This window comes from Neolamprologus multifasciatus, chromosome 9 (genome assembly GCF_963576455.1).
Source record: "Neolamprologus multifasciatus chromosome 9, fNeoMul1.2, whole genome shotgun sequence".
Taxonomy (NCBI): Eukaryota; Metazoa; Chordata; class Actinopteri; order Cichliformes; family Cichlidae; genus Neolamprologus; species Neolamprologus multifasciatus.
This window is the reverse complement of record NC_140447.1, coordinates 4,778,626-4,805,426: the sequence shown is the minus strand read 5'-3', so window position 1 is coordinate 4,805,426 and position 26,801 is coordinate 4,778,626. Positions and strand designations below refer to the sequence as shown.

Sequence of the window (26,801 nt, the reverse complement as noted above, 5' to 3'; positions counted from 1 at the left end):
ATAGAAATCCCTAAAAATCTTGTTTATTCTTCCAGGGTCATATATTGTGTTCCCTGATAAATCTTTAGTAGCACATATAGTTGTTTTTTCTTTATTTATTTTTAACTGGTTTGCTAGAAATCGACCTGGTTTGTTACTGTGTTCAAAATTCTGCAAGCGAAGTCTTTGTACAAGGAATTGTGTTTTTCTATTAATAATTTCATTTAATTCTAGTTTTGTTTTGCATATTTTGTTCATTATTTCTTGATCTTGGTGGAACGCGTAGGCTTCTTCTAAGGATTTGATGGTTTTTTCTAATTCCTGAATATTTTTGTTTTCTTCTTTCTTTTTGTGTGATGAGAAAGAAATTATTTTACCTCTCATCACAGCTTTTCCTGCTTCCCATAGAACAGAAGCAGATGTTCCGGGAGTGTCATTAAAGTCTAAATATGAAGTCCATTCCTTTTTAAAATATTTAATAAAGTCTTCATCTTTAAGTAGTGATGTGTTAAATCTCCAGTTTTTACTTGGCGTAGTATTATTCTTGTGTATTAGTGTTAAAGATACAGGAGCATGATCGCTGACAGCTATAGGGTGAATCTCAGTGTCTGAAATGTCACTCAGCAGTGAGCTGCTGACCAAAAAATAATCCAGACGAGAGTAGGAGTGATGAACATGTGAGAAGAAAGTATATTCCTTACTGTTGGGGTGAAGGGAGCGCCATGCATCGCAAAGGCCATAGTCGCTCATATACTGTTTGATTATATTTGTGGATTGCCAATTGCGCTGAGTTCCTGTTGTGTTGAGCCTATCCATTTCTTCATTTAGTCCAAGGTTGAGGTCGCCTCCAAGAATGAGTGTGCAATCAAGGTGTTCAGAGAGTGCACTAAAAAATCCGTGGAAGAATGAGGGTTCATCAACATTTGGACCATATATACTTACAATACATAGTTTTTTGTTCAATATTGATAGTTTAATAATTAGAAATCTACCCTCTGGATCTATAACTGTATCGAGTACTGTAAAATTAACATTTTTATGTATTAAAATTGCTACTCCTCTTTGTCTAGAATTATAACAAGCTGCAAACACATTAGGAAACTCAGGTGTTTTAAGTTCGTTTAAACCTGTAACAGGTCTGTGAGTTTCTTGTAATAAAACAACATCTGCCTGTAGTTTTTTAAGCTGGTTAAATATCTTTAACCTCTTTCCTCTGGTGCCAGCCCCATTTACATTCCATGTGACAAACCTCAGCATGCCCATAATTGTGTGTGTATGTCTAATGATGTAAGCTGGGTGTTTCGTTTAGACGGGTGGAGAAAATGTGGAAACATCACTTGTTTGTAAATAGAAAGAGAAAAAAGTGTGGTGATAGGCTCCATAAGTCTGACTATGTGTGTGACTATTCACTAATATGAACAAGCGTGGCTTGCGTATGTGTCCTGTAAGTCTGTGCTTGCTGTGAGGCTGTTGAAAATAACTCTTTAAATGAACATAAAAAAAATCATGGAAAGAATTTCCACGTGATTAAATTGCTTTATTTTAGCACTATGCAATTCTGTTACTACAACTTAATGCACTCAAGTTGGACCAACTTAATTAAAGATTGATGAATCAACGTATTTACTGCATTTTGATCCAATATATTTTAATAGTGTTGATCCAACTTAGAGTTTTGTTCCAACTCAATTCAGTAGGTTTTCTCCAACTAATTTACTAAATTTGGTCCCAGCTTAAGTTAATTGAGTTGAACCAACTCATGCAAATTAAGTTGTTCCAACACAAGTGTTTAATGTTAATAGAAAGCAATTTAATCACGTGGAAATTCTTTCCATGATTATTTTAAGTTAATTTAAAGAGTAATTTTTTGGAGCACTTAACAAAGTCTAGAGTCTGGTTAACATACATTTCACTATTACATCTAAAAGGTAAATAAAAATTTGTCATACACCTTTTTGTTTTCTCCAATTTATTGAATTTATAGCAAATTTCACATAACGTATAAAGAATACATGAAATGCAAGTGCAAGTTACATAACAGAAAAAAAGTAGTGGACAAATTGGAAAGTTAACCTGTTAAAACAATTTTTTTAACAACAATGAATGGCTGAATCAGGTGATTTTCTGATGACCAATACAACTACTTTGAAGGTCAACAGATGCACTTTCAAAAAAGAAAGAGCACCAATTTTGTGTTTTCTCAAAATCAATAAAAAATGCATGGTATCATCTATCTGCAATTATTTTAGGTTCATGGTCCAGATACATGGTGTAGCTGTTGTAATGGGAACATTTCTCAACGAGAAAATAGTGTTTTGAGAACCTGTACTTTGTGTGCTGTTGGATTGTTCGTGTGCATCTAATTCCATAAGAATCTTCTGCAGGACCTCAAAGGTGTACCTGAGTTCCAGAGGGTAGCTCAGGTTCAGTGAATAGACCAGGCCAAGCAACATTGTCACTGCAAAAACTACATTGCCCAACTCACCCATCACTTCCACCCCTCTAGAACAATCATAACATCCTGAGGGTCATCGCCAGGCTCCGCACCCTCTGACCGAATGACACAGATTCCAAAGACTGTCTCTGCTATGGCAGTGGCGATGCTTTTTATCAACTTCCTGTGACAATAAAACAAAAAAAAAAGATAATGATTTCTCACTAATGTCCATTGCAAACAGTTTTAAAAGTACATATCTGTTTTACATTAATGTAAAATACCTAAAAGCTTTTTTCATTCAAGCCTTATAATAATGTAAATGTAATCAAAAATGACTGCCCGATATTTTTCCTGACTCAAGAGAAGTCCATTCAATACCTCAACAATGTCCTGTCTTTCAAAATCTTGAGTTGTGATAGAGGTGACTGTGGCACAGGAGGTAGAGCAAGTTCTCTACTGGTTTAATCCCTGGCTTCTCTAATCTGATACTAAAACTATCAATGGGTAACATACTGAACCCCAAGTTGCTCCTGATACATCCATTGAAGTGTAAATGTTACATAAAAATCTTGTATGAATGAGGATATTATAATGATATTATAATAAGGTTAGTATAAAACACTCAAGAATGGTGCGTGTAGTATCCAGTGAGAAACATAAAGCTCTTACTTTTCCTATTTTAAAAGGTATTTTTTACAGCCACCGGTAATTTACAGGAAAACCCCATCCCCTGAAACTTTTTGTATGTAGTTCAAGCTTATCTTTGATCATCTCCTTAGTTAAGGATACAGGCAAGTTAACATACCAGGTAATCCTTCAACAGCTTCTCAGGATCTTCATTCAGGTACACGCAAAGGCGATGTATTCTCTTCTGATTTCAACAGCATCAGTCTTTATACACAGAGGGGGGAAAAAACAAATGAAACGACCTAGCAGTGGGATTAAAGAACTTTTAGTTGAATTACCAGGAATTTGTGAGAAATACAGAGGCTATTGTTTTACAGTCTTTATCTTTTCAAATAGTATTTATGCATTTTAGACAAGTCTGTCATTTTAATATTGTTTTTTACTTTGTGTATTAATTTAATCATGCCATACCCCCAATTCAAGAAAGTTTAGATGATGTTTACATAAAATCAGAATGCAATGTTTTCTTGGTCTCAAAACTATATGTCACTTACAAATGAATATATTAAATTTTTAACATGGGAATGTGATAATTTTTAAGAAAAATATTAGCTCACCTTGAATTTGATGAACTGGCCTGCCAGCTCTTCAGACCTTTCACCACCTGATAAGATTAAACATTTATTATCTTTACAGGAGGGAACTGCACGTCTCCAAGTTTATTGAGTAGAAAAATATTTAATTAAAAAAAAAAATAACATAAAACAGGAAAACATATCTGTTCATGTTTTGTCTTTCCTCCTCAGTGTACTAAACACACATAAATTGTTAAATAAACCACAGTCCATCAGTTGCAACTTACAAACTTACAAATTTCAACAACCCACACGTAAAATGTAAATTTATCACAACAGTCTCTGTGGTAGAGCCAAACTAGCTTATGTGCAGAGGTTAAGTTATAAACAATATCTATATTTGGAGTACACTGAAAAAAAGGCCATGTTGGATTTACTTGATTCAATAGTGGACATTTGTTGCACACAAATGTTTTGCTTTGGCAGAAACCTAAACAACTGAGTTAAATCAACACAACTTTTTCATATTCAGTAAACCTGTGCATTTTGTGTTCATAAAACACGATTGAAACATGTTCAGATGAAGTAAGTTGAGCTCCTGGAATATTTTAATCCTTCACAATTCTGTCATTTTATTTCAACACTATTCAATAACTTTTATCCAAATGCTACTTGGTCACTTAAATACTACATGTTGTCTTCATATTACATAATGTTCAACAAAATCTACAGTCTGGTTACCATAAAAATTGAATGGATTTACAAGGACTACCATCCTCCGGGTTGCAGGAGGGCTGGGAAATAACCCTGAAGTGATAGGTTACGAGGCAGGGTGCAACCTTGACAGCTCACCAGTCTATCACATAGAAACAAACAACCACGTGCACTTACATTCACGGGTAATTTAGAATCACCAGTTAACCCTAACTCTAATAGCTGCACTGAAAAAAATAATCAGTGGGATAAACATAAAAAAAATTATTGTAATCGGTTGCACGCAATTAAGTTATGTTTTGTCAACCTTATTTTTTCATGTTATGACTGCACACAAATTTTTTGTAACATGAACATGATTTTTTCATGTTGTTTGTATCCTTTTCATTCATGTCAAATATTTATAGAAACTACTTGTTTATCAGACATTAACTGGTTATGTAAAATGTAAAGAGTTATTTTATGTTAATTGTATTTGACTACAGTGTGTTAGATTGACAAACACAAAACCAAGATCCCTAAAATCCTTCTATAAGTAAAACATCACAATAACTTATACTAACAAACAAAACAAAACAGTGGTTGGACATCAGAACATAACCAAAATTACTGTAACCATGTCCAATGAACTTAAAAATTGTATGCCTTCTAAACAGCTGCTTCAATTACTTCAGGCTTTTGACCTGAGAGCAGTTACCAGCTTCAAAATGACTTTGGTGACGGCAATGATGCAACGATCATTTTACAATTGAATGGGACTGAGTTGGCAATTACATGCAATGTCAGTGGCAATACACCTTGATTGAAAATTTTTGTGCAGAAGCAGAAAGTGTGGCACACTCAGCCTCAATGTGATAAGAAATACAAACAAACCAAAAAAACAAGAAAAAAAACACTAGAGTACAAACTATTCCTCAAAAGAGTATGGCTTGAAAAATGAACATTGAATGCTATAGTAATGATGGTCCCAAAGTTAAAAGTGAAAGTTGCTCCTACCAGTAAAAACCTATAAAATTGTGAGAAAAATCAGTTTCACTATATACTGTAATTTTACCAGTGTTGGCAAAAAAAGAATCAATGGAACATATTCAGAGAGGTAGACATATTGTTTCCATGTCATAACTGTTCACTCGTACAGTCTGTTCTTGAGAACCTGGGCCTTCTTTGAAAGGCTGTTCCCTTTGAGCTCCATAACCAGTTTCTGGAATACCTCGAAGGTATACTTCAGTTCTGGTGGGTAGGTCAGGTTCAAAGTGTACATTAATCCAAATAGCATAGCAGCTGCTAGGGCACAGTTATCCAAATCCTGCAAGACTCTCTGGCCTTCAAGGACTATCCCAATGTCCTCAGGGCTGTCACTGGCATCTCTTGACTTTATGATGTAGATTCCCATGGTTGTTTCCTCAATAGATTGTTGGATAACTCCTTCATCTGTGGCAGGGAAAATACACATTCCCAAAATTAAATTCAACAGAACACTGGTCACTGCAAAAAACCAGAATACTGTCAGAGAATGAAGAGGTGTTCAACTATGAACACCTCTTCATTCTCTGAAGAGGTGTTCAGAGAACACGTGGTCCTAATGCATGTAGAAGGAAAAAAAAAGTAAAACACCTAAACAAAATATCTTCTCTAATCCATATAGACAATTCTCTGTATCTCTTTCTCCCTTGGTTAAGGTGACGTTCAACTCATTTATTAGTAGATAACTACATTTTGCCATGGTTTAGAAAGGACACTGAATGAAGCAGTATTTTTACAAAGTGACTGACACAAAACAAGCTTGTCGATTTAGTCTGGTTTTTGGTTATTATGTTAATTTTGTCAAAAGCAATAACCGCGGAGATACTAGCATCTGAACTGTGCTAAACTATGATCCAAAACAAAGACGTTAGCTGGATCCAAGTATTTCATAAATATTTTTTTATAAACACTTCCAGGCCATACAGTATTTTGTCTAATAAATAAGGTGGCCCCAATATTTATTAAATATGTCCATTAAAAAGTGAAATTGTGGCATGTCAGCATGTAGATAAAACAAGATTTCATAGCTAAATATAGTCTAATCATTTTCAGATATGTCTATTCATTTTAGAATAAAAAAAGACATACAAACTGGGGGCCGCCAGTGGTATCCCCCAGTCACCAGCAGATACACCTGTGGCACAATTTTGAAAATCTTAGATCATTTTCAAAATCCGAGAAGTCAAGGTCACTGAGATTTAAAATCTTTTTAGTAGCTGCACCAATGGGATGAATTTGACAATCCTACATGACTTTGTTGTTCAGTTGTCCACGCGTCATTGTGGCAATAAAAGCCTTTTTCAGCCAAGGGGTAAGAGATTTTAGATTTTTACGTTTTGGGAGGGGGGGTTTCGTTCATAAAGCAACCACATTTATTTTCAATAAAAATGACCTTCTATAATAACACTTACCACATGTTCTGTCATTAAATTGCTGGGGTCTTCGTTGAGGTACACACAGAGCCCCTTGATAATACATTCCCGCACAAGATCAACATCATCCTGGCAAAGGGTGACAAGCAGCATTTTGTTAAAATTATTAGTTTCTCTAAACTGTAGACACAAATTAAAATTCTTTCTTACCTGGGCCATGGGTTCCAGAATATTCTGCAGTCTTCTTCCTATCTGTCCTCCTCGCTTTTTGAACACCTTTATAAATTTGTCAGATAGCACATCTATCTGCGAGAGAAATCGGGACTGCAGTGGCATGGTGGTAATGCGCTTAAACTCTGCATTTATCTAAAAAGAGAAGTTGACACATAAAAATACAGTCACAAACTCAAATGTAACAAGGTCACATTTACAAAAAGTTATATTTTTTCTCATATTACTAATTTTTAGCTATGCATCCCACTCACTTTTGTGGTGAAATGGACTGATTTTTATATAGTGCTTTTCTACTCTCCCAGAGTACTCAAAGCGCTGTATACAGTGGGGCAAAAAAGTATTTAGTCAGCCACCGATTGTGCAAGTTCCCCCACTTAAAATGATGACAGAGGTCAGTAATTTGCACCAGAGGTACACTTCAACTGTGAGAGACAGAATGTGGAAAAAAAATCCATGAATTCACATGGTAGGATTTGTAAAGAATTTATTCGTAAATCAGGGTGGAAAATAAGTATTTGGTCAATAACAAAAATACAACTCAATACTTTGTAACATAACCTTTGTTGGCAATAACAGAGGTCAAACGTTTACTATAGGTCTTTCCCAGGTTTGCACACACAGTAGCTGGTATTTTGGCCCATTCCTCCATGCAGATCTTCTCAAGAGCAGTGATGTTTTGGGGCTGTCGCCGAGCAACACGGACTTTCAACTCCCGCCACAGATTTTCTATGGGGTTGAGGTCTGGAGACTGGCTAGGCCACTCCAGGACTTTCAAATGCTTCTTACGGAGCCACTCCTTTGTTGCCCGGGCGGTGTGTTTTGGATCATTGTAATGTTGGAAGACCCAGCCTCGTTTCATCTTCAAAGTTCTCACTGATGGAAGGAGGTTTTGGCTCAAAATCTCACGATACTTGGCCCCATTCATTCTGTCCTTAACACGGATCAGTCGTCCTGTCCCCTTGGCAGAAAAACAGCCCCATAGCATGATGTTTCCACCCCCATGCTTCACAGTAGGTATGGTGTTCTTGGGATGCAACTCAGTATTCTTCTTCCTCCAAACACGACGAGTTGAGTTTATACCAAAAAGTTCTACTTTGGTTTCATCTGACCACATGACATTCTCCCAATCCTCTGCTGTATCATCCATGTGCTCTCTGGCAAACTTCAGACGGGCCTGGACATGCACTGGCTTCAGCAGCGGAACACGTCTGGCACTGCGGGATTTGATTCCCTGCCGTTGTAGTGTGTTACTGATGGTGACCTTTGTTACTTTGGTCCCAGCTCTCTGCAGGTCATTCACCAGGTCCCCCCGTGTGGTTCTGGGATCTTTGCTCACCGTTCTCATGATCATTTTGACCCCACGGGATGAGATCTTGCGTGGAGCCCCAGATCGAGGGAGATTATCAGTGGTCTTGTATGTCTTCCATTTTCTGATGATTGCTCCCACAGTTGATTTTTTCACACCAAGCTGCTTGCCTATTGTAGATTCACTCTTCCCAGTCTGGTGCAGGTCTACAATTCTTTTCCTGGTGTCCTTCGAAAGCTCTTTGGTCTTGGCCATGGCGGAGTTTGGAGTCTGACTGGTTGAGGCTGTGGACAGGTGTCTTTTATACAGATGATGAGGTCAAACAGGTGCCATTCATACAGGTAACGAGTGGGGGACAGAAAAGCTTCTTACAGAAGACGTTACAGGTCTGTGAGAGCCAGGGATTTTCCTTGTTTGAGGTGACCAAATACTTATTTTCCACCCTGATTTACGAATAAATTCTTTACAAATCCTACCATGTGAATTCATGGATTTTTTTTTCACATTCTGTCTCTCACAGTTGAAGTGTACCTCTGGTGCAAATTACTGACCTCTGTCATCATTTTAAGTGGGGGAACTTGCACAATCGGTGGCTGACTAAATACTTTTTTGCCCCACTGTACAACATGCCACATTCATCCAATCACATCAGTTCACACAAACACTGTCTTCTAAGTTTTTTAGTGCTTCCTAACTACCATTCATACTCCGATGAACGCATCAGAGAGCAATTTGGGGTTAGTATCTCTTGTAGCCGAAGGATACTTGGCATGCAGACTTGAGGAGCCAGGGATCAAACCACTAAGCTTCTGATCAGTAGATGGCCTGCTCTACCTCCTGAGCTAAAGCCTACAACAAGAACAATGTCACAGGCCACACAGATTGACAACCCTCCATCAGTAGAGCTGAATTTCGACAGGCTTCCAGAGGAAAAAAGTTACACAACTGCTCGAGTTAGAAGTGGCTTATAACCACTGATTATATATAAAAAGAGAATGATGTCACCACTTGTTAATTTCTATTTTGAAGTCTTAAGCTGTGCGTTTCCACAGTTGCCCTTCCAGCTTTCTTTTTAAATAGCACGTCATTAGCAAAGTGTAGATCTGCCTATGGAACCAAGAGACACTTTACCCTCATTAGTTAATCAAAAATTGTTAGCCAATGAGCACACACTAGTCCACTGTCCTTTTCCATATTAATGGGTACAATGAACACCCTGTCATAATGGTAAATGGTAAATGGTAAATGGACTGGTTCTTATATAGCGCTTTTCTACTCTTCTGAGCACTCAAAGCGCTTTACACAACTTGTGCATTCACCCATTCACACCCATTCGCACAAGCACATTTCTCTAGGTGCTTTTCTAGATAACATTCACACACATTCATACTCCGATGGATGCATCGGAGAGCAATTTGGGGTTAGTATCTTGCCCAAGGATATTTGGCATGCAGACTAGGGGAAGCCAGGAATCGAACCACCAACCTACTGATCAGTAGATGACCTGCTCTACCACCTGAGCTCAGGTGGTAGAGTTTCATAATGAAAACTTTTGCTAGTTTGCTAGTTTCATAATGAATATGAAACTAGCAACTTAGACCACAAACACTCAGGAACCATAAACCATGTTTACTGAGGTCAAAGATAAAGTCAGCAGACCTAGAAACCATTTATATCTTTTATATACAGTGTATGCTTCAGGTGCTACAATCAATAACAAAAAATCTTTACAATTCAAAATGACTTTTGACAGTTTCCACAAACCTGGCAGACAACGTAAATGTTGTCAATGTTCTATTACAGGATACCATTAAAACACAATGATCTTCACAAAAGAATTCACAAATTACATACCTCGCTCACTTCAAAGGGTGCTGGCCATCTTGCCTGGAAGTCGCTGATCATGGGTGTGTCACAAACTACTTCATGTCTCCTATATGCAAATGTTTTCTCCATTTTCATTCTCACCACCTCCCGGTTGTTTGTCTTCTTCACATCTAAAAGAAGCTCCATTCTCACAGTCTCAAGGCTATCTTCAGATTCTCCAACCGGATAGGGGGGACAATAGTTTACTTCAGACCGCCGTGGTCTTTTAATGGCAAAAGCAGCACTTGATTTGCCCCCTGGTTTCTGTGTCACAGAGTTCACAACCACCTCAGGGCATCCTAACTTTCTTAAATGAGTGCGGTAACTTGCCAGTTTATTCTTTAAGCTAGCTTTCCATCCAGCATATCCTGTGAGGGAGCCCCTCTCAGTGAGACAAGGATGTTTTGAGATGAGGGCCTCACCAACTGTGTTAAAGTCTTTATCAGTGACATAAACTTTGTATCTGACAATTTCTTGAATGAGGCCTTCAAGAATTTGCGACTTCAGTTTATGATCTGGAGTAAGCAATGTGCCCTTTTCTTTGTATGCTGCATTGCCTCGCTCAAGTTTTAGCTCTGCATCAAAGGAAAACTCAGGAACACAAAAAACCCTTGGCCACAATACCCTAGAGGTTGATGAGCAGGATGCCTCAGATTCTGGTGATGAGAGTATGTCTGTATCAACACATCCACTGGACTGGGAGGTGGAATCATCCAGACCAAAACTGCATGAAGCATCAGCTTCATCAGCCTCAGCAGACTGTGTAGTTAAGCCTTCAGCCAGGGAAGTCATTCTGATTGTTCCCCTATCTTGTATTTCATCCATTGAAGTAAGGTTCATGAACTCATTCCCAAATAGTGGATCCATGAACTGAAGCCGGAAGTTGCTATTATTGAGGCCACACTGTCTTTGCACTTCTTCAATAAGTTCAATAACGGATCCTGGAAGTCCACAGTGAAAAGTCAGCCTCTGACTGCTTGTCAGGCGTTGTGGAGTGGAGGCGAGGAAGAAGGAACCCAAACGCAGGACTCGCAGGTAGGTGAAGCTGGGTGATTTATTGATGACGGAATGAACACACAGAACAGAGGAAGGACATGGCTGGCTGGACGACTGACTGAATGAACGAACGAACGAAGGAGGACTGACTGACTGGCTGGCTGACCGAATGCTGGCGGAAACAACAACATAACCTAAACATCATCAATGACACGACAAAGCACGAGTGGAAACAGAAGACTTAAATACACAGACTGATGAGGATGATAATGAGAGACCGGTGAGTACACAGCTGAACATAATCTGGCTAATGGCACGAGACACAGGAACAAACAGGAAATGAAACAGGAAGTGGCAAAATAAACTGAACATGAACAAAACGGAAAGCACTGGGTCACCGACCCAGGAACCCTGACAGTACCCCCCCCTCCAAAGGCCGGCACCCGACGGCCAAAAGAAAGAAAAACCAGAACAGGGCGGGCGGAGGGGGCCCAGGACGGAGGGACGGAGTCCAAAACAGAAACAGTTCAGGTGGGCGGCCGCGTGGCCGGCGGCCGAGACGGGACAGTTCAGGTGGGCGGCCGCGTGGCCGGCGGCCGAGACGAGACAGTTCAGGTGGGCGGCCGCGAGGAAGACGGCGGCGGCCGCTGAGCTGGTCCGGTGGGCGGCCGCGAGGAAGGCGGCGACGGCCGCTGAGCTGGTCCGGTGGGCGGCCGCGAGGAAGGCGGCGACGGCCGCTGAGCTGGTCCGGTGGGCGGCCGCAAGGAAGGCGGCGGCGGCGGCCGCGAGGAAGGCGGCGGCGGCGGCGGCGGCGGCGGCGGCGAGGAAGGCTCCCAAAATCACTTTGAGAATTGCCGGGGCCATTGTTCAATTCAATTCAATTAAATTTTATTTATATAGCGCCAAATCACAACAAAAGTCGCCTCAAGGCGCTTCATAATATCCTTAATCTGCGAAATAGATGGAAAAGAACACTATACTTTAAAATAAAAAGTGAAATGATCAATTACAAAAACACGTCTGAATAATTAAATCTCAAATTTAAAAATTACATAACAGATAATTAAAAGATTGATAAGCTGCCCACAAGAAAATTAACAATTTAAATTGGAAAAAATAGAAAAATCAAAAGTAGCCCCCCCCCCCAAAAAATAAACATTATGTCTGCATATCCAGTGTTTAACAAACTTATTACACCACAAGCCACCCCCCCCCCAAAAAAGGAAAGAAAAACGAAATATTTTAGAATATTTTAGTCAAAATAATCTCATCACACTTAAAATAATACACATTCAGCTACAGAGTAACATTTCAGTGAGATATAGGAACTTGTTTTTAGACAGTGCATCTTGAAACTGAAGAATTTTCAACTAATACAAGTTATTTTTGGTTGAAATAAATGTAAAAAATCTGCCAAGTGAACAAGTGAAAATTCTCCAGTTTCAAGATGCACTGATGATTTTTTTTGACTAGAAATAAGACAAATATACTTTGACCATTACAGAAACATAAACAGGAAGCACATAGAGTGCAAACCTCCGCCAAGCCAGCTAACCCTCTGGGTAGAAGAGATCAGAGAGCCAAAGAAATTTGATATTTAGAATCCCTGTATGACTATATTTTGTAAAAATAACCAATGGCAGTAAGAAACATAGTTTTAAATAGCTCTATATAACATTACTGTCACTTTGACCTTTAGAAAAATCTGTTGAGCTTGAAGGAGAGGTCAGAGGTCAAAAGTGACATAATATTTAAAAAAAAAAAGTTAAATGATACAATCTATATGTTTACAATAAACACTACACTTGTAATAATCAGTTTCTAAGTTAAAAGACTTTTTGTGAATTTTCCACCAATAAATCCTTAAGTTGACCTTGAATACATCACTTCCTTGGCGGTGGTAATAATTTTGGTAATTACCAATACTGTTAATATAGGGCAGATCTACCATAAACCTTACATTGGGTGGTCAAACAAATGTGTTAAGCACTGCACATTATCTGTCTTGTAGCCCTATGCCCAAACAAAAACAAAAAGTGCAGTCAAGTAAAAACAAAACTGCAAACTAATCAAAACTCCTAATTAACCAACCTTTTATGATGATATGCCTTTTTAAGGTCACCATTCGGATTGGGCCAACCATGTAATCAGCCAACGGATAAGTGTCACAGAGTTCATTCAGTGCTAGAAGCTTGATTTCTCTTGAAGGGGACATACTTAATTCAAAGGCTCTGTAGTGTTCATTGTACCACCCACACAACACTTTGACAATGAGAAACAGGTTCTCATTAATAACACACATCTGAATAATTTCGGCAAACTCTGGTAATCCGGCTGTTGAACCATGAGTAACTATCATCCCTTCACTGTAGGTTATGCCAATAACAGACACGTTTTTGGCCAGATATACTTCACATGTACCAGGGTGTTTTGACCTAATAGCTTGACAAACGTCCTCTTTCAGTAGATCAACTGGAACTGGGGACGCATGATGTGCATCTAGGTTGCATTTACCATATGACGGTGAGCTGATGTGGAAAGAAATCATCAGCTGATGTTTTGAAGCCAAAGTCAAAGGTACATTTTTATAGCAACTGGTGTGTTTGACAATTTGCTTAAAAAAACGATGTTTGGCTTCAGATCGCATTGTCCATACTGCTGAAAGAGGGCCAAAATACCTTATCATCTGAGGATAGTGCTCAAGATAGTGATGCTTTGGTAGAAGTCTGACAAAGGAAAACAGCTCTTGGTACCTTTGTCTGTGTTCAACTATTTTGCTTTCAAGATATGAGATGGACTCATCAGTATGTACAAGGGCAACAACTAACTCAACAATATCTTTTAAAACTATTAATACAAACCATGCTGGCTCATTTTCTGGCACACGATGTCCTATTAAAAATGGGAGCAACCTCAGCAAATTCCAGTTTTCATGGGCATTGCCTCCAGTTGTTTTCAAACCCAAGAGTCTCTGTGGCACAACATGTGGCTTGTTTGTTTTGTCTGGCCATTTATAGGGGAATGACAATATAGCTTTATTTAGCACATCTATTGTAAAAAACTTCTTGGATATCAGTGATGCTAAGCAATGAGCCACCTCTACTGGCACAATACCCTCAAATAAGTCGTGAGCAATGTCCGGGGGAAAACCAGAGACTACATGAAAATGTGACAATCGTTTTGCAAAAACACAATGTTGTTTAACCCAAGTACTGTGTGCTGTTCTCAGAGGCTTTTTTAACATGTTCTGCATGAACTGCTTTAGTTCGGAGGCAAAAAAAACCTGAAGCAACACTGTGAGAATTACTATCACAACGTTTTGCTGTGCAAAACCGACAAAAGTAATCACCAGAAAAATTTTCAACAAAGCCAGCAATGCTGTGTGCTCCCAAATTATCAGCCACAATGCTATGCAAAGTACCTTTGAGAGATTTCCCTAACAAAGCAATATACACACCATGGTCCTCCAAACTTTTAAGATCTTCCACAAGAGGTTCCAAAACTTTGTCATAACCATATGCTCTAACATCATCACTTTTACAAAGCACAGCAAGATAAATAGACGATAAAGCAGAGTGACAGCCTGGGGGCAGGTTTGATAGTATCCAATAAACACCAAAAAGCTTGTGCTTCTTTCGAGACGTCCCTAGGGGATTGCAGGTCTCAAAATCATCTACATACAAACAAAGTGATATACGCAACTCATCAGCATTCAAGAAACAGTTGTTTTTGAAATGATAACCATCTTTAACAGACCTGTACTCATAAGATGGGTCAACTTCAGTTTCGTCCTTTCCTCTATGACTTTCAAGTACCTTATCAAGAATTGCTTTTCTATTTAAAAGTTGCTGTAATGATTGTAACAGTGGGACATACTGAAAGGTGCGCTTCTTTTTTTGATCAAGTATGTAGGTAACTGGTTCCACAACACCAAACTTTTCCCTGTAAAATTGTTTACGTTGATATGTGGTGCTAAGAGGGCCTCCTTTTCCTATTGCTTTTTGAAGAGGGTCAGATAAACAAACTGCTGCAAGGATTTCTTCAACTACAGAGTCTTCAACTTGAAGATGGTGACGGCTAAAGATGTCAGTTATGAAGCCTCTAGATACTGGGACTGATGCAGCGCTTTTTAAATGATAAAGTTCTTGTAAAAATTCATCAATAGCTGTACCTGGCACATGTACTAAACACTCCAACTTCAGTAAGGCCGCTGCAAGCTGCTGCTCTATTGCATTTGGCAGGGCTTTATCTTGATCGCTGCAATCTACCGATATACAATTTGAATCCTCCTCGACAAATTCCTCACACTTTTCATCAGGAAATGATGACAGAGATGCTACTGTAGATTTCTTCACAGTACCTGGTTTAAAATCTGCAAGGTTATGGGGTGTATGCCTGCGACTCTTGTGAGATTTAAAGGTTCCATAAATACAAGTCTGAAAACTGCAACCAACAAACATGCAAGAAACATTTTCATTTTTCTTTAGATGTGAGTTGATATGAATAAAGTACTCCCTTTCATTTGCCAAGTTCTTGCAGGAACATAAGTGACAACTAAATATAGATAACTCTTTCAATGTCTGACTGTCTTGTGAAGAATGCACTCTACTTTGATGTACATTTAAGGCGTTCCATGTCTTAAATGTGCATGGGCATTTTGAATACGTACATGGATAACGGGAAGTACGTCCAAAGTGTGGATGTTTGAGTTTGTAATGATTAAGTAGCTCCAATCTACCTTTAACTGATACTGAGCACCCTTTACACTGCCACATTCACTGGAGAAGGAGGAGAGGGAGAGAGACAGATTCATTAACATTTGCAATGCAATTTAGTAGAGCTTAAATGTACTTAAACCCCTTAAGTACTGCCCTATGTATAGTTCAAACACTCACCACTCCTACAGAGCCTTTAGGGACACTCAGGACAGAGGTAAATTTTGTTTCACAGGCAGAATACGATATCAAGAAAATATCAAATTTTGCATCAATTATAAAAACATTTAGCATCTATTAAAGATGTAGACAAACTGTTCAACATACTTCTATGTGTGTTTTAAAAATAAACTAATCATGGTTATTAATTATACATTAAAATAATTTACCATCTGATTAAAGCATTACAGATATATGGTAAATTACTACGCACCTTTATCTGAAAAAAAAATATTCCATGTGGGAACCCAAACCTAATCCAAAAACTTAAAACTAAGTACAGTGTTGATAACTGGAATATTACACATCTGTATCCTACCACCAAAATTCTCTTTCAGTAATACTTAGTTACATAATTTAATTTGATCTTTCTGCAAAATTTAATTTACAGAAAGTAAGATAACATATGCAAATCTTCACTAACAAACGAAATAATATTATTACAACATTAACTTTAATACCACTACAGAACAGCACTAGAGAATTGCTCTGAAGTGACAACAATCTGCCTCTCAGCAGGGATAAGCACCAAATATCTGTAAAGAAAAAGTCAATACATTTCAAATAATTATATTGTCACAATGACCCAGAAAATACAATAAACTTACAATTTCTCTGGCACTAATGACTACTGCAGGCCCTTCATACCTGTCTTTTTTTTGTAAAACATTTTTACTAACACCAGTTAACTAAATGCACACAAGTTTGTTGGAAAAGATGTTAACACGCATAATACTATCCTGCAGCTTAAGCTAGCATTATTGTCAGTTAATTTGAGGAATAATTCTTATTTTCCATTATGTTGCTCAACGGCAGTATATACGAAAAACTACCTCGGTAAAAATTCACACATCTGATAGATTTTATCTTCATTTCCCCTCGAAAATTTAGTTTTAAGTTTAATTTACCTCGACAAAGTAGAGCTCTGCGCCAAACGTACGCCTCCCACGAAGAGAAGAAATGGCGGACACCACGGTCAATCTTCCCTCGCAGAACACACCCTATAGGGGCGGGGTTTCAACAGAAAACATAACTATTTTCGATTATTTTAATTGACTTATTTTAAAAGACTGAACAGTCTTTTAAAAGCAAGTGAAAAGCATGAGACTGAATTATGTTTAGATCAAAAATATAAATGATTCATGTAGAATATGTGAAGCGCATATTTGCAAATTTAACAACCTCACAATAGCGTGAAGCTTACATTAGCTTGAAGCTAGAGCTTGTCATTTTATTTAATTTTATTTTCTGGGCTTACAAACAGGACACGCAACATTTAGATAACTTGTTACACTGAATCTTAAGTCTGTATTGAGTGTTCTCGCTGCTGGCTGCAGAAGCTACATCAACCTATCAGCATGTTTATAGCGGCTGTGGCTATGTGCTGGTAATGTCACCACTGACACACTATCAACAGAGCAGCCATATTAATAATAATAAAAACAGATTTTAGAAGAATAAATTGAACTAAAGCTACAGAAAAGCAAACATCCCATAAATATGACCTTACATGAGCACGAATTTACTTTATTTTGTGGCAGAAGACAGTCGTATCCCTGCCCTATTAGCTTGTTTAATGGTTAAGCCACTGCATTTACCACCACTTAGTACAGACACTGATGCAACTTTGTAATACTCAGTAAATTTAGGCTGAAAAAAATATATAAACAATCTTATTTCCCATTATATTTGATTATTACTAATTTATTTATCACATAATTTCGTTTAACATTAGCTAACTGGAGCCTTACGTTGGCCTTTCATGGTTTTTGATAAACAACCCACATACCAGAAAAATGACATTACACCAGTAAAAGTCCACATATCTAAAGGGTCTACACTCTTTCTCACTGGTGTTTTAGCTTTAAATTCTTATTTACCTTCAAGTAAAGAACTCCAGACGGTTTCCAGTTTCCAAAGCGAGAGACAAAAATGGCGGACGGTGCAGGCGATTTTTCCTCCTGAACATTTCCAGGGGGTGGAGCTTCAGGAGAAAATATCACTGCTTTGTTTCTTTCCAACATGATTTAGTCTAATACACTGAACATCCTTAAAGAATATGTGAAAATGAAAAGACTAAATTATGTTGACATGAGAAATTGAAACTAGTCAAGCTGGATATATGAAATCCTTATATGCAAATTCAACAACCAGCCTATTGCATTTTTTTCAGTGTGCATGACTTTTAACTGTGGGAGGAAACCAGAATACCCACCACTGCAAACTAGCCAGAATGTGGATTTGAACCCAGGACCTTCTTACTGTGAAGCAACAGCACGCACCACCATGCCAACAATCTAGGAAATACAGGAAAACTATGATTTCCTGTATTTGATGCAGAATTTTTTTGTTTTTGTCCTTGACAGGTTAATCCACAATAAATAGCAATAGCATGCATTTGGTGTGTGTGTAGTTCTCTGCCTCTTATAACTCCAGTGATTTTCCTGCAGTTTGAAATCTTGTGCGATCTTGTGAATTTCATGAGTTCAGCAACTAACCACTCTTACTAGATTGTATCCTGTCATCTCAACAAGAACAAATTAAGTTTTTGAATTCCATGCAAATCCTACATGATTTAATTACGTTTATAGAAACATGAAATTATTGTGTTCAAATTACAAGGTAGACTTTTTTAATGTAACAACCACCCAGAGGTGGCTGCTCGACTTGACTGAGATGGATGCCTTCCTGAAACCAAAGAGTGCGAGACTGAAATCCCGTGCAGTGTCGCGGGATTTAACATTGCTATATTATTGACTTACTTCACTTGAACATGATATGAACAATTTAATCTACCCTCTCTGCATATCATGTAGTTTCTACACTATATAGTTACACTTAACTTTAAAGCACGAGGCAATTGTGTTAAATACACGCAAGATGCTTACGTAAATCCAAGAGCTGGCCAATCCCTTTTTTTCAGTGTAGCTAAGTCTTTCATATTAGGCTATCATGCTAGCATGACATTGTGCTATATTCTTGCACTAACGTGTTAGCTAGCTAGAATGGCATAAACAAACAGATATTTAAAAAAAACAAAACAAATGTGAATAAATAGAACTGAAAAGAATCGACAAACTAATGATACCTTTGTGCAAAGAGTATTTTCATCAAGATGGATGAAGATAGATTCACTCTTACCTTTCCAAGATGACCGTGAAGTGCTTTCCTGCCTCTTGTTGTTTAGAATCTCACGTGATCTTGTGATATCGCGAGTCTTTAAGGCAGCTAACCACTCTTGTTAGATTTTATCATGTCATATCAACAAGAATAAATTTAAGAGGTGCTAAGTTGGTAAATTTCATGTAGATCTTATATAATTTTATTACGTTCACCTTAGAAACATAAATTCATTGTGTTCAAATTACATGTTAGAGTCTTGTAAATGCAATAACCACCAAATTTCACTTTTTTGAGTTTAGGATGATTAATTATCCAAACGTGTGGGTTCTTGGACTGTGGGAGGAGACCGAATACTCGGAGTATTTGGCTTCCTCCCATAGTCCATTGTGTAGAATCACAGGTACAGAGGGATTATATAAACCACACAGATTGGAACCAGGAACTTTCTTACTATGAGGTGAGTCCACTCCTGAAGACCTTCTATGACTCTGTGGTGGCCTCAGCCATCTTTTACGGTGTGGTCTGCTGGGGCAGGAGGAGACTGAACAGTAGTGATTAGTCGGTCGCAAACGAAACACCTCTTAGAGCCGGCTCTTTGATGTGAACAACGGGTGGGTTTTTTTAGTTTGTTTTTGTTTCCCCCCCCCTCCTTGTGCAGTAGCACAGGAACAGAGCAGAAGGGAGAGAGAGACAGGGCCAACAACATCGACACTTTAGAAAGGTATAGCTAGGAAAATAAGCAACACCAAGAAAAGAAGCAAAATCTGAAATCATTTCAATTTTATTGACAACACATAGGCAGAGTGTTGAGTCTGCAAGAAAGGGATATCATATAGAGCCGGCTCCGCAAACAACCTCCACAGGCTCCTGAGAACTGTCCACCCATCAGTGCAATGGGAAGATAAAACGAGTGTGATATTAATGAAGGTGCCAGTCTGTCTACTGCAACTGTTGCTACTGCATCTACAGCATCTTGCAGTACACCACCACAACCACCTAAACCAACACAACTCTATTAGACAGTTTTTACAGAAGTTGAATTGTAAATAGTTTTTTGTATTTTATAATTTATATTTTACATTTTATTTGGAGTGAAAAAATAAATGCATATTTATACAATAAACATATATAAATATATTTTTTTACATTAGTAATTCATTTTGTGCATAATTTTATATTGTTGTTGATAATAAATTAATTAAAGCAAAAAAAAAAAAAACAAGCTGAAGAGCCAGTTGGGAGCTGAAAGAGCCGGATCTTTTTAGTGAGCCGAGCCTAAAGAGCCGGTTCTCCAAAAAGAGCCGGAATTCCCATCACTACTGATCAGGCTGATCCAGAGGGCCAGCTCTGTTCTAGGAGGCCCTTCCGAGCTCTAGACTAACTTTTTGCCACAGTTGCACTGGTGCACCACCACAAAAGTTATGTGCACCCAAATTTTTCAAACGCATCGCTTAACACCGCAGTTTTACATGTTCACTTTTTCTTTTTTGTAAATTGCTATCCATACAGACAACATTGTTAGCTAATCATTTACAAATCAATCTTATCAACAAAGTTCTTTATTTGGAGCACAGTTCTACAAGAAAGACATGTATGAAAAATACGGTAACTTAAGGCGCATTAGGTGAAACCAAACAATCAGATATGTCAAACTCAACGGGGCGGTACTGGAGAGGCAGGTGAGAACACAGCTGATGGCGTTTGGTCTGATGACTGTTTCCTTCCCTTTTTTAGTGAGACGGGAGAGGAGTGGAGGGAAGGCTGGGAACAGCTGAGACCGGAGCTGTGCAGACTGTGGACTGTCACAACAAAGGCAAAATTCAAAATAAACATGGCACCTGGCTATAAAGAACTGTGTGTGTGTGCGCGTATAAAATGCATTTCACAGGGTCCTTATACATACATACATACATACATACATACATACACACACACACACACAGGCGTAATATTATGTTGAAGCATGGTACATATTACGGTGCATTCACACCGAATGCAATAGACGCGACCAAAAAGCGCCAGACGCCCCTAGCTGGTCGCGTGCAGAGTCAACAAGAAAGTCAAAATTAAAAGTGCCTCAAAGGCTTTGAGCTGAACATCTCAATATCTGAACATCGTACCTTGGGCATCTGAGAGGTTCCACCCTTGACTATCTCTAATTGGTTTAGACCACGATATGGGCATAATGTGTGTCTGCTGTTGACCACACAGAGACTTTCAGAGTTGCTTCCATTTTTTTTTTTTTTTTACTTGAGTGGCTGGTTGTTAGTGATGTGTCGGTTGCGAACGAAATTGCTCTTATAGCTGGATCTTTGACGTGAACGACGGGAGCCGGCTCCTTATCGCGAGCCGCTGGGGTTTTTTTTTTGTTGTTGTTGTTTTTCCCCCCCCCCCCTTCCCTTCTCTCGCCCTCTCTCTCGCACTTTTTTCCCGCTTCACTCCGCACACGAGCCTTTGTGCTGGGCAGAGGGGGGAGGGGCGGTACTTAGAGGGAGAGAGAGAGAGAGAGAGCCAGGGACAACAACGTCACATTAGAAAGTTGCAGATGATAAAGGATTCAGAAAGTTTATTCATGCAGGCCCATATGACAGAGAATATGCATCTTCTTTTTGTTTTCATATTTTAATTTATATTTAATTGTGTTGTGGTTTGCAGTGTTTCACTTTAAATTTGTTTAAAAGGAAAAAGCTGAAAATTTAAAACACACACACACACTTTTACAGCTATTAGGAGAGGCTTATGGTCAAAGTAACCATTCATTTTACTGTGGTCTAAGGAGCTTGGAAAGAAAAGCGTCTGGACTTCTTTAAGTTGTTTGAAGACGTTTCACCTCTCATCTGAAGGGCTTCTTCAGTTCTAAGGTCAAACGGTGGAGAATCCCAGATTAAAGCCCTGTGGGATTTTCCCCCGGTGAGAGAGACAATGGACTCCCTGATGAGCCTCTACATAATCACACGAGGCAAGATGTGAAAACGGGTGTAGGTCACAATCAGCCAAGGTTTTGGGTGAGTTCACTGTGAAACCTAGCCCACCCATGGAGCCACCTCCACAGTATTCTAATCTCTTGAAATCCTGTTTTTGTGGGTTTCACGAGCTGGAAGCCCAAATTATGTACAAATAAGAAACCAAGTACTGGAAATCATTTAAGTTGTGGGCCCTGAATCTATAATCTATAGAAGTTTATTTATTTCCATAATTCCATTCAGAACATTAAACTTTTCCATGGCATTTGGAAAGGGTCTGTATATTGCTGCTGTCAATTTAATAGGTCCTTAGTGTCTCTAAATAAATAAGGACTGTATGCAAAGATTCTACATGTTTAAGTATTCTCACTGAGATATTTTTCTTCTTTACTAAACATAAAAACGGATATTTTTCACTTTCCAGGATGAAATATTATCTATAAATGCCAAAATCTTTATTTCAAGCTTTGTTTTTATTTCTGGTTTAAAAAAAACAACAATTTTTACAGCATGTACCCAAGCGTCCTCCTTTTTCCAAGTCACACCCAAGTGCACTGACAGCTAACATGGAGACACGAAGAGACAGTTAAGTTGGATCAAATTAGTGAGCCAGTAAGCAGATGTGTGGTTGACTACCCTCTCAGCAATGGGTAGAGGTAGTCGCTGACACTTTGGTCTCCCAATTAGGTGTATTTAGAAGAGTAAACATGCAACCGGAGAGATAATGAGCCAACCACGGTTCTCTTTTCTGACCCGTCTCACTCTCCAAAAAGCAGAATGAATCAGTCTAATTTGGCAGTTAAATAAATGAACTGCTGAAGTGTGACAGTGCAGCCCGTGTGAACAGGCCAGGTCCTGTTATTGTTGTTTGGATGATTTTTCCCCTACGTTGTCTGCTTAATGTTGCATTCAAATAATTGTGTGGAATATTTGACAGCAATAACAATGACTAACACGCATTTGAACTTGCTTAAATCCACATGAAGTCGAGCATTTTTCTGAAAGATTTGGTTGCTCATCAGCGATTGTCCACATGAATAGCTGAAGACTTAAAACTGCTTTATGGAGCATTGAAATGTCTGAAACAGTGCTGCTGACTTTAACAATGTTTCTTTGTTCAAACAAAGTGCTGACTTTAAAATGTATTTAAAAAACATTCATTATATTCCTATGTAAGAACCATTTTTATAACATGCAAACTGCACTCAAGGCAAAATACACTGAAACAATGAACATGTTGGATTTAATTAGTTCAATAGTGGACATTGGTTGCAGACAGTTGCTTTGGCTGCAACTCAAACAGCTGAGTTACATTCACACAACTTATTCATATTCAATAAACCTGAGCATTTTGTGTTGATAAAATGTGACTGAAACATGTTTTAATGAAATAATTTGAGCTCTTGGAATATTTTACAATTTTCTGACTTTATTCCAACACTATTCAAAAATTTCTACCCCAATAATACTTTGTCACTTAAATACTACGTGCTATCTTCATACGACATGTTGGTATTATATTCTAGTATTAAATAAACAATTATCCAACAGAGAAAAAAAAAGGACCACTTGCATGTCAAAACCTTCATTCAAGAGCCGCAGAAAAAACAGACACACAGTGACTGTCAAAAATTCCAGCACTGATCATATTGTGACATTCTTAGAAGTATTCAACACTCCAACTGAATTAAACTGAAAATGCCAGTTATGGTTCCAGTTTCATGTGTAAGAGCAAATACAAACAAAAATTGAGAAATGCTGCCATTCAGACAACTGGAACAGAGAGCAAAAGGGAAAATAAAAATTAAAAAAAAAAAACCAAAAAAAGAAAAAATGGGCTCTGCCCTCATGACAGTTACAGAGAGTATACAACAATGAACGCTGTGATTTGTTCCTGGAAGCCTCCAAAATGCAGGAGAACAAGTGTAAGATTTAAATGTCCTCTCAACTGGAGCTATCCACCTCACGTGCTTAACAACAGTGAGCTTTCCTTACAGGAGCAGTTTTAGGGAAACAGGTGGGTCAGGGACAAGTGCGCCCTATCTTGGCCAAAATCCAGGCCATACTGGACTCTCCTGCCCCTCGTACTAGGCGTGAGCACCGCCGTTTTCTCGGCATGGTGGGCTACTACCGGGGTTTCTGTCGAAATTTTGCGGAAGTGGTCGCACCCCTCACTAGCGTGTAAACCTTTTCTGTGGTCCTCTGCGTGTCAGAGTGCGTTCCTGGCTGTTAAAACTCTCCTGTGCAGTGCGCCAGTGCTGGCTGCCCCTGATTTTGTGCGCCCTTTTAAATTAGAAGTAGATGCCAGTGCAAACGGAGCAGGTGCCATATTGCTACAGGAAGATCAACATGGTGTGGATCAATGTCAATTCAATGTCCATCAGCGAAGGTACAGCACAATTGAAAAAGAGACCCTTTGTCTGTTGTTCGCATTGCAGCATTTTGAGGTGTACATCGGTTCCAGTCCCTCACCTGTGATCGTTTATACCGACCACAATCCCCCAGTGTTCCTAATGCGAATGCAGAACTTGAATCAAAGGCTTATGAGATGGTCTCTCCTGGTGCAAGATTTCAACTTGGAAATACGCCATAAAAAGGGTACAGAGAATGTGTTAGCGGATGCACTATCATGTAAGTGTCAAAACATCTACAAGAGAGATGCTTTGATTTTGGGAAGGGGGGTGTTACGGCTGTGGCCATAAAGACTCTGTGTGGGCTGATTTGTTTCTATGTTTTTACTGTGCTTAAGACTCCTCACAGGTGAAGAGTAGTGAGCTGCTGATTGGACCTTGGAACACATGACTGTGTTCAAAAAGCCGCACTGACAGCTGCCGAGGGGAGGAGAGAGAGACGCGAGCGAGCAGTTTGACAGCAGACGCGGATCTCGCCCTGGTTTCCAACTTATACTTCTCTGTGTATCTGTGTGTGCTATGTGAGAGCTGCAACTGGTGTATCAACTTAGTGCTTAGGCACACATAGGCTGAAGGGGTGAGCCACCTTTTTCTTTTGAACAGTTTTCTCCTGTTTTCGGAGCCAGGGAGCGAGGGATAGTATATTCATTTGTTTGTTCTGTTTCTTTCTTAGGGTTTAGTTAGTTTCCTGGCAGGACTCAGTTGGTTTTGTTTATTATTTTGGCCTGGGGTCACCCTGGAGCTGTGCTTCCTGACCTTCAATAAAATCACCTTTGTTTTACTCATAACTGGTTTCAGATGTTTGACTTGGGAACCAGGGCGGGTACTTGTCTCTCTCTCCTCCAACCTTATGTGCGTCTTTACACGCCTAGACAAGGGGCGTAACAGTATTAATAAGGTGGCCTGTGTGTGTATGCATGTGCTGAATGATTAAAATTATAATTACGTTACAGAAACTTTAAGAGAAAATACAACGTCCTGTTCTCACCACAACAACTTGAACACAATCCATCACTGACTCAAATACAGAATAGAGTTTGTCTCTAAATCTGCAGCTAACTTAATGCAGCTAACATTAAATCTCACGAACACCACGGTGCAGTTAACACATAATGTAACTGAACAGTCAGTTGGCAAACCAATTCACACAGAAGTCCAAATTATGTTATATCACCTCAGAGGTAATTTAAATGTGACATTATGGTTCCCGCTCCAAAATCATATTCAAACGAAAAAGCACCAATTCTTTGACAACAGATAAAACAACGGGTTTGTTTGGAAACCCAAACAAAAGACACATACAGAAGCTCTAATGTCTGTGTCTCAATCTCGCGGCTCATGTCACCCCTACTTGTGACCCGCATAATGACGTGAAAAAATATTTAAAAGAAATTATTCACAAAAATGATCACCCCACTTTTTAATTATTTATTTGTAAAAAAAAAAAAATGTTTGGAATCATGTATGATTTTCGTTCTACTTCTCACGTGTGCACCACTTTGTGTTGGTCTTTCACGTGGAATTCCAATAAAACTGATTCATGTTTGTGGCTGTAATGTGACAAAATGTGAAAAAGTTCAAGGGGGCCGAATACTTTTGCAAGCCACTGTATATACGCACGGAATAGTTTTCTATACGAGATCGCTGTAAAAAGTGCAGCCTTACCTAATGTCCACCCTACCTACTGTTACTCATTTTATATTAAGACTTAAAAGTCAAGTTGGTATTGGTATGGGAAGTAACCTTCAAGTAATAAATCACAGCAATAGTACATTCATGTAGTTGTAAATAGCATGATAATATATTTGTGTTGCCCTTAAGGCATTTCTCTGAATAAATAGGTTCATAAGTTTGAAATAAATAATTCTAAAAAGATTTGCCATTAAAAAATTAATATGTGTTGTTAAAATGAATAATTCATGCTTTACTTAAGTTTTAGTTAAAAGGAAAATATCGCTAAAATGTATTTCCTGTTCTGGCGGGGCACTTCCGGTTCTGGTCAAGCACTTCCGGTTTTGGTCAAGCACTCGGTTTTGCTGAGAAACAGGCTCCTCATGCTAAAGGCAGTATGGAGATGTAATCAAATGCCATCTACTCCGAATTATCAGGCTGGAACGCCGTAAGTTACTTTATATGACAGTTCATGCAGATAGCTTTGGATATTAATGTATATTTTGCTAACATGAATGTTTTAGTGAGAGTAATGCACTTTATTGATGTAAACATGCTTCTGCCTGTTG

The 26,801-nt window shown here is 38.7% G+C and overlaps 2 protein-coding genes and 1 long non-coding RNA gene across 4 annotated transcripts; all 3 read right to left on the bottom strand.

Annotated features, from left to right (window-relative positions):
* Positions 1-1,931: 1,931 nt before the first annotated feature.
* Positions 1,932-3,743, bottom strand: LOC146510864 (uncharacterized). Its single transcript, XR_014876194.1, has 3 exons — positions 3,661-3,743; positions 3,222-3,307; positions 1,932-2,597 (listed from the first exon to the last, which is right to left on the bottom strand). It is a non-coding gene; the product is annotated as an uncharacterized LOC146510864 (long non-coding RNA).
* Positions 3,744-4,835: 1,092 nt separating this feature from the next.
* On the bottom strand, positions 4,836-17,065 carry LOC146510862 (uncharacterized). Of its 2 annotated transcripts, XM_085173175.1 has the most exons (4): positions 10,123-11,106; positions 6,939-7,094; positions 6,749-6,857; positions 4,836-5,763 (listed from the first exon to the last, which is right to left on the bottom strand). In XM_085173175.1, the coding sequence occupies exons 1-4, from the start codon at positions 10,999-11,001 to the stop codon at positions 5,459-5,461; spliced, it is 1,449 nt and encodes a 482-aa protein (XP_085029301.1). In that variant the 5' UTR covers positions 11,002-11,106; the 3' UTR covers positions 4,836-5,458. The 2 variants fall into 2 exon arrangements, 1 of the variants encoding a protein (XP_085029301.1); XR_014876193.1 differs by lacking the exons at positions 4,836-5,763; positions 6,749-6,857; positions 10,123-11,106 and adding an exon at positions 16,973-17,065 and having other exon boundaries at positions 6,872-7,094.
* LOC146510863 (uncharacterized) lies at positions 12,888-16,973 on the bottom strand. The gene is made up of 2 exons (XM_085173174.1): positions 16,026-16,973; positions 12,888-15,908 (listed from the first exon to the last, which is right to left on the bottom strand). Exon 2 carries the CDS (start codon positions 15,903-15,905, stop codon positions 14,331-14,333), a length of 1,575 nt encoding a protein of 524 aa, XP_085029300.1. The 5' UTR covers positions 15,906-15,908; positions 16,026-16,973; the 3' UTR covers positions 12,888-14,330.
* Positions 17,066-26,801: the final 9,736 nt, after the last annotated feature.